Below are 12,458 nucleotides of genomic sequence, written 5' to 3'. Positions count from 1 at the left end.
ATTTATATTTTGCAACTCCTTTTAAGACTAGTCTTGCATTCCTACATGACAAATTCAACTTTGAATGATTTATGCTACCCATTACCCACGAATAATTGAAAAGTATTTTGTTAAATTTTATGCTTGAAATTTAAATGGGCGTCAATGAGTTCATCCCATACTATCGACTACCATTTCGGCAGCAAAGTTAGAAGAGAATGAATTGGGCTTCAAAGGAATACAGCTATTTATCATCGAAAAGAACAGAAACACTTTTTCGCCAAATAATTAAATGCAATGGCCTTAATTTGAATTGCCGCAATGAGATTAATTTTTGATAATTATATTACAATTAGTACAATAATTAATTTCTGTCATTTTGCAGAGCAAATAAAGAACAGCAGCTGTTGTAAAAGGTTAATTGACACACATTCGTTCAAAAGAAAGACTAAGTGTTCTAGATACCTTAGCTCTTCTTGTGCTTGTAGAAACTTGCAAATAACGATCTTTTTTGCTGTATTGAGGCAAAGCAGTCAGTTCCGCTCTTGCTCTACTTTGGCGATCTTCATCATCCTCATAAAATGCCTGAAAGAAATCAAATTGAAAATCCACTCTCGAATGGAAAAACAGAAGCACTGATGATCATTCATGAAAACATATGTACATCATGTAATTTTTTTAATAATTTGTTTAAAATATTTACCATTGAAAGTTTTGGACTGCGCAGTAGTGTTATAACGTGTTTTTGTGTTACTAATCCTGGAAAGCTACATAAAGTGCAGACACACCCATTTTTTCTTTTTTTTTTTCATTTTATCAATATTTCCCGGTAGTACGTCTCGTAACGTGTCTATCTTTCTTAAAATAAACACATATATTATTCCTCAAACGTGTTTTTTTTTCGTCGGAACGCCATAACTTATTTTATGCGTCATCAAATTTCATAATTAAGATACGTTGTTGTTGGCGTGTCCGTAATAAACTACTACGGAAGTATTGGTGCCATTGCCTCGAAAGGTTGGAATTCTCTATTAACAGATAAGACAACACAAGAAATAGTTAGGAAAGGAAATAACAAACCCAGGGCACCGGCGGGAATCGAACCCGCAAACCTCTGGCATATGAAGCAAAGCTTCTACCATAGAGCCACGGAGTTAAGATATCCTTTCACAGATTGTTTTCCTCCGCTTTCGGCGAAAAACACGCAATTCACATTTTGCTTGTTTTTTAAAAGCTCCTAGTTTAGAAACCAGATGAATTCGTTTGGTTAAAACTTAACTTCCTCTTGGATAATTAATTGCAAGGGAAAAATGGGTAGCTCAATCGGTGGAGAGTCAGACTTTCAACCACGGATTTCGATCCAGGGATCGAATCCCTGTTCGGGCAGTCTGCTTTTGTAATACTTAAGGCGTTAATATTGCTACAGCGGGAATGCAATTTACGGATATGTTGATTTTTACATATGTGGCAGTGATAAAATTAAAAATTTGGAGATAACCAGTACACAAATGGTAGGTGGCCCTCTCCTCTGTTATGGTGCAAGAGATTGTACTAGTATTCCAAGTAGGTACGGCATGATTTAGAAAGACTTTTCAATGAAAGCCTACCAAGGACCGCAACTTTAAACGCGTTTTACTCAAAACTTTAAAATGTCCACTTACAACCCTTTGCTTCTCACTGCCTGATATAGTGTTTTACATGTTATTTTTATAGCAGGACTGTAAATTTCGAGCGTGAATGCTTCGCACGGGTCAGTCAGTACTTTGAAATTTTAATTACAATTAATACGAATTCATTACATGAAAAGTAAAAACAATTCAAAGCTCTTAAGGAATTTTTAATGAGTGAATGACATAAAATCCACTTACTCGAATGACGAGTTTCTCAGCATTTTTTGGTGTGTCTAAAACAACCTCAACGACTCCGTCTTTATTAAATTTCAAAATTTGTTGCAAGAGATCTCTTCGGCCCGTTCGAGTCACAACAGTAGGGGTGATAACAATGCTCGAACTCTCCAACTTCTCTTCTGGTAATGGCACTAGGTCGTGATACGAGATGGCTAACTAGGGAAAGTTGAAATTTTATAACAAGTTTTCAAGCAACACTTTTAGCTTGGTCACAAGAAAAATCATTTTAAACATTTACTTTTTTTTCGCCGCACATATAAGACTTGATCTTACTTTAACAGTGCATAGTGAAAAAATGCATGATAAATCATTCTCAAAAATGGACTTCCAAATATTTTTCGTTTTTGACGAAATCGCTTCCAGTGAAACACTACGAGCGAAATCATCGCCTAATTGCAGAAATTCCTTTCGTCACATGCTTGAGGATACGAATTTCGTGAAATGTAAAGAAATACTTCATCATCTTAGCTTTATCAAATTAATAATAATTCCAGTATTATTAACGATAATTTGACGAAACTAATGCTCACAGAACGTGAGCATTAGTTTCGTCAAATTATCGTTTATGTTCTTTTAATTTTGAACACTAGATTTTTTTAATGACTAAATGACAAATAATTTAATTTAAAGGGGTTGTTCTCCATCTTAAATTAAATTATTGTTTTACTCCCTCTCACATGATACGAGAAAAAATAACTTGCAATCCAAAGATCTGATACCTATTCGAAGACTATATAGTGTAGACCGGGGCACGTTTACGCAGTGCCTTTTTTTTTTCAAAACGAATAATAACTGGAGAGCCAACAGTCATAACAGATTGATGCTGCTCCCTAGCAAATATTCTCACAAGTTTTTGAGCATTAGTCGAGCTTCAGTCCCGCATGCAGAAAGAATAATCTGTTTTCTACCAGGTTGAGTAAATTTTGTGTTGAACGTTTGGAAGCTTATTGTGAATAAATAATACTTAGTTAAGAAAAAACAAATATATAAAAATTAGCAGAATTTTAGCCTTTTTTTGAGAATTGTATTTGTATGAACTGAAATGTTATTAAATTTTTTTGCACGTTAAAAATTAATTTCAAACTTGGCGACGGGACAAGTTTACGCGTTGAACGTCGGAGCACCTTTACGATCGTTCTTGCAGTGTTTTATTTAAACGTGCCCCTGGCCCATTTTTCGCTCCAAACTGTTTCAAACATTTTTAGTATTTTCTGGCTATTTAGTTTTAAAACTTACCATTTAATTTTTAATTAAGTTAGACATTCGTATCTTATAGCTTACGATCACATAGTGCTGTCTTCGTACCCATTTAGCTTCAACTTTATAGTACACTATTCAGTCCGTAATAAATTTGCATTATTTTAGCGATGGTAAGATATTATGTTCAAAACACTAGGTGTCAAAATAAATATGCGTAAACGTGCCCGGTGTCCGGGGCAAGTTTACGCAACCGGCTTGTACTCAAAAATAATTTTTTTAACGGTTAAAAACACAAGCTGAGCAGCAACTGAATCTACCAATTTTGACTCCATTAATTGCTTCATAAAACCGCAATGTCTAAAACTTCCTAAGTTAAAACATAAAAATTAGAAAAATCATTGAAAAAAAATCCTCGTAAACGTGTCCCGGTCTGCCCTACCGAATGCATAACAACATTCGTTGAAATTTCATAACTCTTCTATGCAAGAATGCCACACGTCAAAGAACATATAAAAACAAGCAACTTATTTAGCAAATGCAAATACAAAAACAAAATTTGAAAAACGTGCAATCGGGATAAAAATTTCAATGATAATTAACTTTTTTTTTTAACGAAATTTCAGTTGCTTGTCAAGCAAGCAGTGAGATGGCGGAGAAACGAAAACTCTCAGAATGCATAGCAATGTGACGAAATAAGAAAGAAATAATTTCCACAAATTTTTAATAGTTCTAGTTTTGTGACATACCACGTAATTTGTAGACGAAAGAGTTGTCAAAAAAGAATCTTCAAGGACTGCGGAAGCGTCAAAATTGAAAGTTTCATTACCGAGGAATTACTGGATTACTTTCAAGTAATATGAAACATTTTAACTAATGTCTCAAAGTTAAAATACCATTTTTTTTCAAAAATGAATGCTACAAGGAAGCTAAGATTTTGACTTACATGTGTTTTGAACGGCATTCCGGGACGAAACGTTTTAGGCGTCATTCCAAGGAAACGTAGAGCGATGCTTGAGTTCACAACTCTGACTCGTGCATAGGCGGATACCACAAAATCGTAAAAACGTTCACCCACCTCAGCTTGGACTTCTATTTCGCAGAATTCCAAAGGGACTGGTGAAGCCAAATTTCGAAGCTCTGACATAGGGATGCTGAAATCATACGTCCCATGAAACTGAAGGAAAGAAAAAGTTTATTGGTTTAAAACGTTGTAATATAATTTTACATGCTCCAAGTGTCATTTTCATATTTTTATTTCCCTCGTCCTCGCCGTTCAGACAAGAGCACTTATTAAAAAAGTTTCGTTTTAATATGTTGCTTTAAACTTTTGATTCGTTATGAAAATAGGGAAAAATGTTTTGCCTGTCCATTAACTTCTGTAGGACAGTGAGGCGCAAAAGTTTAAGCCACAAGACAAATGTTTTAATAAAAAGGAAATTGTTCAACGGAATACTTTCAAACATCTACTTTAGATGAGTAATATAATCACAAATATATGTCTGAAGTTCGGAAGAAGTTTATAATGACAAAAAATTATAAAAATATATTCTTGACGTCTCAAAAGTTCATACACAAATGAGATTTTATTTAAAATTTCTCGTAAATATGATGGGGTGAGAATAGTGAAGACATTTTTTTTTAGACTTATAAAGATAGCCAATTGCTCAACGAGTTAAAAAAAATGTCGAAATCTAAGTAGTTCTCGCCTGAAAAAGCTGTAAAATATTGAAAGCTAAAATCTGAGATTACATTTATTTTGCATATGCCACTTTTTTATTTTCCATTTATTTTTCATATGTCCAAGCGTGGTATTTATAGTATTTCGAAACATGAAGAATAAATAAAACAGCGGAATCGCTCAGAAAAGCCGAGAAAAACCATATTTCATGAAGAGAGAAAAATTAAATGAATGGCTGTACTTACTAATTTGTCTCTTAATCAGGTAAAATTCGACTTAGATCCAAAATATCACTTGACACCACATGCAGATGAATAACGAAATCAGATTTCGTCAAAAAAATAGAAATTAGTTCCTAAGAACAGAATCACAAACAAGCAATATATCAATGAGCAAAATATGACATGTATTGGCGTGATGAATGTATTAGTATTGTTTTCTGTGTTGAACAAAAATGGAATTTAGTTGGTCCTGATGGGTTTTCATGCTATTGGCATGACTTGTGAAAAGATCTGAAAAGCACATTCATCAAGCAACAAGATAAAGGTTTGCTTATATCATGCGGCGCTTTTGTCTTCGATGGAGAAATCTCTTTGCATCTGAAATGATTTTCATAACTCCGAAATATTTACAGAATCTCCGAGTCAGCATATATTGCCAGTTGAGAACTCCTAAGTGGACTCCTAGGACTTTCTGAGCTATAAAAAGCATTGATACACACTTTTAGCTGTTCAACGGAATGTTTTCCCCCTCAGAATACCAGTGTGATGAGCTGACCAGCCTTCAGACCTGGCCTTAATCTAATGGAGAGCATTTGAAGAACCCTCTCACTAGCATCTACAAGAATGAGATGTAGTATTACCCAGTGTAAGAGCTCAAATCAGCAAACGACTAAACCAGGTTTTGACTCCCAACCAAAACCTTCCCTAACCTAAATTTTTCTGTAAAATCATGTATTAAAGCTCAACAGATACAATGGACTACTGGAAGACTTTTAAGTATTGTGAAATGTTAATATTTCTTTTTGTGCTTTAACTTTTGCGACATCACAATTTTGCTTTTTTAATAGTTAATTGTCTTTATTTCAGTTAATTGCTTTCAAGTTCAAAATACAAACTTTATGTCTAATTTTCTAGATGCAGTTAAAGCTTCAGAGTACTTCAGTTTAGATTTTTTTTTTTATTAAAACATTTAGTTTGTGCTTTAAATTTTGCTCCGCACTGTAAGTTCTATGGTGAAATTTATAAATTGTATAGAGCAGAGATTCCAAACTTTTCCGTTTGCGGCACCCAGAGACGCATTAGATTTTTTTTCACAGTACCCTAGCCACTCTCTATTATATATAAATATTGAAATCATGGACACTTCGCAGCACCCCTCCTCTCCGCCTGCGGTACCCCAGGGTGTCGCGGCACCCACTTTGAGAACCCATGGTATAGAAAGTTTATGAAATTAATTTGCTGTTTGGAATCTCTAGTTGATTGCAGTATTGCCTTGCTAAGCTCAAAAGTCTTATCCGTAACTGATCTCAAAATTGTAAATTTTTGAACTTTGACACATGGGCTTTCGATTGCCGCCGGTACCCTGGGTGTTATTTAAGTTCTTGTGTTGTAAACCTTTCCTGTGTGTGTCCGGAAGCAAGGCGTTTATGTATGTGAAGTTGTTTAGTTTCTGTATAAATAAATTTAACGCCTCCATATTCTTGATTAAAGTGTCACTTTTTCAGAATTTTTGTAAAACTATTTCCGATTCACAAATGATCATAAAGCATTGTATTCAGGTTAAAATATGTTGCAAACAACTAGCTGGTGACGATAGCTCAATTTCAAAAAAAAAAAAAAAAAATTATGTGCAGATACGACTTTTCCGCTCAGACTTTTTGAAATTCTTAAATTGTATACGACTTTGAGAGCTAAGTTGCTGAAAAATGCTTACCAAATCCACGTAATCCTCCAGATAGCGATCATTCCAATTGAGCCCAACTTCTCTGTAGCTGCCTAAAGGTCTCAAAAGGGTTTTGAGGGTAATGTTTCCGGTGACTGTGGCTACGCTGGAATAATTGGCCAAGATCTGGCCCTCGAGGTACTCGTCGGAATTGAGGATAAAAGTGGGGGTTCCGACATTCACATCGAACCGATGGCCAAACCATCTTTCCAGCAATACCCGACGTTCTTCTTCCTGGGAGAGAGCCACGGCTCGGATCGTCCACCAACCTTCGGGATAGTCGTAGGGGAGCTCGAAATCCAAGTTGACAATGCCTGAAAAAAAATTTGCAATTTTCTTTTTAAGTTTTAGCGAATGTTTAGAAGAGCAAAAATCGTTACCCGAAAATATATTTATTTATTGTCCGATGAAAGTTAAATACGTGGAAGTCAATTATACAGGTAGATTACTCTGACCAGTGGTACCCAACCTACGGCCCGCAGGCCACATCCGGCCAGCGAAACTGTTCCGCGTGGCCCTTTGTTTTTTTAATTATTAAATGGAAAAGCACGATTAGTGACATTGTCACCAATTTGGAACCAAATATTCTGAAAAACAGATGCATTTCATAAAATAAGCAATTGAATACAGCATTTATTGGTTTGTAATTTTCTTTCATTTTTCATTTTTTCCCATTTTATTAAGCAAAATTTTAAATGTTTGAAAAAAAAAGGCTCAGCCGGATCTGAGGCACAATTGCAAGAAAATATCAAACACCTCAATTACAGCACGTTCATTGCTCAATGAATGCGCACACACACTTTTGCGTACATATTTTTAACTCTATTCCCAGAATTTTGATTTTTGGCTTTTCATTTTTATGTTTTCGAATATAAGAAGCCACCGTGTATCATAACATGAATTAACTTTCTAAAAAGTTTTCTTGTATTTAAAAAAAATGATGATTTATTCGTGCTACAAATTGTTATTTTTCAAGGTTTTTTTTTTAACTTTTTTATTTTGATACATAGTAGTTCCTTATACTTGAGTGTATAATTCTTAAAACCTAATGTTTCAAATAGGTGGATAAAATTCAAGCACACTGACTACGAAACAATGTGAAATTTCGGACTTGGGGGCATTTGCCAATGATCCATTTGTGTTGTGAGCATTTTTTTCGGACATTGTCTGAATTTGGAATCGAATTCCAACACACGCACACACATACATACATTTGAATTTAGAAACTATTCTTTAAGAACTTTGAGTAGAATGCATTCTTTTCAAAAGATAGGCAGTAATTAAGGCCTGCAAAGCCATTTCAAATTTCCAATTTGTAATTCAGCACACAGGTGAAGTTTCATTGAATACTGGAGAGTTTTTTAAAGGACTGATGATTTTAAAGATAATCTAATAAAAAAATAACTTTTTCGAACATACTTATCTCAGCAAAGAAAAAAAGAGTTGAATATGAATGATAACATGAACTTAATAGTTACCTAAATACGGATATACGGACACCCATCGTTTCATCACAAATCCTCTTGAGTCCTAAAAATAAAACTTATTTTATAACTGAACATGTCGAGTAGTATATATTTAAAGAAAAAAAGCTCATATTTCTTCAATTAAAAACTGGGCTTAATTTGCATGGGAGCTAATTGGAGCTGATATTTCTTCTTAGTTTAATGTTAATTTTTACTAGTTAGACAGAATTCAGATCAGTTAGGCATTAAAATAAATTCTGATGGCTCAACTCTTCTTTTGTTAGAAAGTAAGCCCTGACCAAAAATGGTAGTAAATAGAGTCAAATGTCGATTCAACAATCTGTTATTTTAGCTTGTTTATAACTTCTGACTTATTCTTTACAGAGTGAGCTATAATGATGGATTAAATATTTCACTGCTTGGGGGTGAAGTTATTAACATAAACAGGGGTGCCCACCCCCTTAAGAACAAGGGCGCATCCCCCTAAATATCGCAAGGACCCCGCTCCCAAAATCAAGAGCCCCCCCCCCCCCCGCAATGAAAAAATGCACCTCAAAACAACCCCTCTAAAATTTTCAATGGCACAATCTTCGTTATGAACCCCCCCCCCCCCCATGGGCACCCATGACATAGAGGTCTTTTCGGTTTAGTTTTTGTTGTTAATAAAGAACATTAAAAAGTTATAATTAAATTTTTGAAATAAATAAATAAATAAATAAATAAAAATTTCTTATACTAAACTGAACATTTTAAAAATTTTCTTTCATAGTAAAAGATAAACTCATTTAATTTAAAATTCGATCAGGTCTTATATTTTTGACTATGCTCACGAACAGTATCCATTTTTTGTACACATAAATTTAGTTTGCAACAATAGAGCGACGAAAAGACATGTATAAAAATTGTTCTTATTTTTAAAAATTAGAGAAAAATAAATAAAAAAAGTAGAAGTTGAATTTTAAATTTCGGAATACTTACACTTGCTCATCCTCTGCATTTATATTAAATCTAAAAACCGTTTCCACAATCTCTGAACATCAACAGTTTTAATGTACTTTGTGACTGCTAGATGGCGACACTAAAAATTATTATTTTTTTAAAAATTCAGTATCTTCTCTCAATTTTGCTCTTCCCGCTCCTGTTGTTGAGGATTTTTCATTGCATTGTTATTATCAGGGGGAAAAAACTAACTAGTGTAGGGGGTAAAGAGGGGGGGATAAATTATTTTTAAATAGAAAATTTGGAAGGTTAATATATTAGAGTTGAATGGTAAGATGAAGACGCCAACCCATCTCACGTTTTTATTGAAGCACAGTTTATACGTTTCTCTTTTATACGTTTTCATCAAATATACGTTTTTAAATAGGTCCCTGCAGAGTCTAATACACATTAACGTATACCTATTATACGTTTTTTCATTTGTACGCTTTTTTCATAGAGTCCCTTCAAAAACTTATAACCGGTGTTTCATTATTAATTTTTAACATCAAGAACTGAAAAAAACTTCATCCGCTGCCTTGACTTCATTCACTGCCATCACTGTGAGTGTCATTCGGGAGATATTCAAATTCACAATAAAGAAGAGCGACTGATTTTTTTAAAAAGTGTCCGACCTTCTTGACAATGCATGCTCTCATTTAGTCAGCTGGAAAAAGTAATACAGAATAATCACGAGAAGGAAGACGGGATGTCATTAAATCATGAGTCCAAGACATCTAAGCCAACCAGGTTTACTAGTACAATCTCTTGTCCCAAGAAAGAGGAGGGGTTCTCCTACCATTTGTACTGGTTATCGCCAAATTTTTTAATTTTGCCACTTACATCCCTTTGTTTCTCACTGGCTTTACAGGGTACGGCATTAAAAATCGGAGAAAAGTGTTTGGCACACCAGAATAGAAGTTAATTTCTTTTAAATTTGTTTATTCATTTCTTTTTGAACATCACTTTAATTGTAAAATATATCTTAGTTTCGTGCATTTTTTATTGTCAAGCAAAAGATATCTGTAATTTCAGAGATGCTTGAGCAAGGCAGTGTCGTTAGCTTAATGTGCCTGGGGTCCGACAAACAGTTACTGATACAATCGGCAGTTCATTGAGCTTTGTAATGAGGATAGATGCTCAGAAAGTGGTCGAAAACATACGATGAACACTTCTAATAATCGTAAGGTGATTGAAAACGGGATTCAACGAAATTCGAGGTTTTCAATGAGAAATATTTCTTGTGAAATGGGAATAAGTGACCGATCAGCGCGACGAATGGAAAAAACCGTTTGAACTGAAGCGTTACAAGTCTCAAAAAGTTCAACTTCTCAACAAAGAAAACAAACTCGGTCTGTCCCGAAGACGGCGAAAATTTATGAGGACTCGAGGAAAGATATCTATTTACTGATGAGAAGAACTAGACGTCCAACAAGCTCGTAAATTCCAGTACGATAGGAACGCGCTCCAAGCAATTGTTGAACATCAGCAAAATTCAAAGTCAGTCATAGACTGGGTTTAAATGTTTGCAAGCGGCTAAACACCGCTGGTTTGAAGGAGTTAAAATAAACCAAAAAAAGTTGACCAGCAGGCCTTCTATGAGCTAATGTATTTCTGTGGGCCAAAAAGCACTTCGATAATGGGAACTGGACGCTTCAACAAGACTCCTCACTAGATCTACGACTAAAAGGACACAAGAGTTTTGCAAGGCGCATTTTCAGGACACAATATCAGCTGTAGAATGGCCACCTTCCTTGTCAGATCTGAATCTCATGTATGCCTTAAATTGGAGTCTAGAGCCCGCATTAAATCCACACAAAAGTCTAGACTCTTTAAAGAGAAATTCCATCGTTGGGAGTGGGATTTATTAAAGAGAATACTTGCGACCAATTGATGAAAATTTCAATAAGTATTTGCGCTTCTACATTACTACAAAAGGATACTACTAACCAATTATATTTATTTATAAGTAAAAGTCTACACTTATTTTTAAATGTTATAGTTTATTAATTTATTTATTTTAAATAAAGGTATATACTAAGAATAGTTTATCCGTTTTTTTTTTGGGGGGGGGGGGACACATCCGTATGCTGTCTGAAGAAATGAGTTTTCGAAATATTTGAAGAAATGCTTGTTGTATTTTGATTTAATACTAACAATAGGGAAATGTTAGAATTAGACGTTTTCCTCGCGCCTTTTTTTTTTTTTTTCAGCGGAAACCAAACAATCAAGCTTGTACAATATAGCTAATGTACAACTGGTGACAAAAATGCAAAAAAAGAAAAAAAAAATGCAGTTACTGCTCTTTATCGGCCCAAGACAGTATATATGTTGCTTACGACACTGTTTCAATTGTACGCATATAAACAGTGCAAAAATCATTGGAAAATGCTCTATTTAAATTTGCAAAATGTTGAGGAGTGTACAAAAAACAATGCTGTGGCGACATACAATCCACCTCACCACTTATATATGTTACAAAAAAAAAAAAAAAAAAAAAAAAAAAAACCCTCCTCACCAGCTAAGGGTTGATATATCAAGTACTGCTAATTAAAGAAAAAAAAAGTGATTGGAATATAGTAAGGCTTTAGGTACTAATGTAAAAAAGTGGAATAATGGGCGTCATTTTTGCTTTGGAAATGATCAAGTCGAAAAGATTGTGCCATAACGATGCCCCGAAGATATCCTCTTATTCGGCAACCTCTTGAACTCGCATTCTTCTTCCTCTCATCGCAATACCCTTTGGGTGATTTCTCACAGCGAACGCTGGATTTTGGCATGCAATTAACAAAGCATTTTCATTTTCGTTCATATGTGTTTCGTTTAGTAATTGTTGCATTCATATTACCATGTGGCCCAGCCCTGTTCATTGAGCTACATTACAGAAGCCTGCCACGGTTTTGGTTATTGATCCGTATGCATTTTTTGCCGCTAAGTCACAGTGAAAGTGATTTCGATTTTTGAATCAAGTCAGAAATTCGAGAAAATTTTAAGTTTCAAAATGTACCAAATATCAATAAATACCAAACCGTAAAGAACACTAAAATACTTTTTTTTTTTCATTTTTGGATAATATTATACATACCTAAAAGAGGAAAGGGGTCTGAAAAAAAGACGGAAATGGCTCAGTGACCGCAAAATTTACAAAATTGCCACAAAATGGTATCCAAAAGTTTTAAAGTACACTTTTAATTGATTTACTTAATTTTCATGTGATATGTGTCACGCTTTCACATGGACACCCATATGTAAAACTATACAGAAATACTAAGAAAAGAAATATGTTTCAAGACTTTAATTGAAAGA

General features: G+C 34.4%; 1 protein-coding gene across 1 annotated transcript in view; it reads right to left on the bottom strand.

Moving 5' to 3' along the window:
• Window positions 1–12,458, bottom strand: part of LOC129231403 (CD109 antigen-like) — a 311,980-nt gene that overhangs the window by 118,319 nt on the left and 181,203 nt on the right. The window contains exons 6-10 of the mRNA XM_054865708.1: window positions 8,187–8,238; window positions 6,700–7,022; window positions 4,030–4,260; window positions 1,848–2,042; window positions 445–564 (exon numbers count right to left, since the gene is read on the bottom strand). Coding sequence (XP_054721683.1) covers window positions 445–564; window positions 1,848–2,042; window positions 4,030–4,260; window positions 6,700–7,022; window positions 8,187–8,238 — 921 coding nt within the window. The remainder of the gene's footprint in view (window positions 1–444; window positions 565–1,847; window positions 2,043–4,029; window positions 4,261–6,699; window positions 7,023–8,186; window positions 8,239–12,458) is intronic.

The sequence above is a fragment of the Uloborus diversus genome, chromosome 10, assembly GCF_026930045.1.
Source record: "Uloborus diversus isolate 005 chromosome 10, Udiv.v.3.1, whole genome shotgun sequence".
Classification (NCBI taxonomy): domain Eukaryota; kingdom Metazoa; phylum Arthropoda; class Arachnida; order Araneae; family Uloboridae; genus Uloborus; species Uloborus diversus.
The sequence above is the reverse complement of the archived record's forward strand: the minus strand, read 5'-3'. Positions and strand labels throughout refer to the sequence as shown.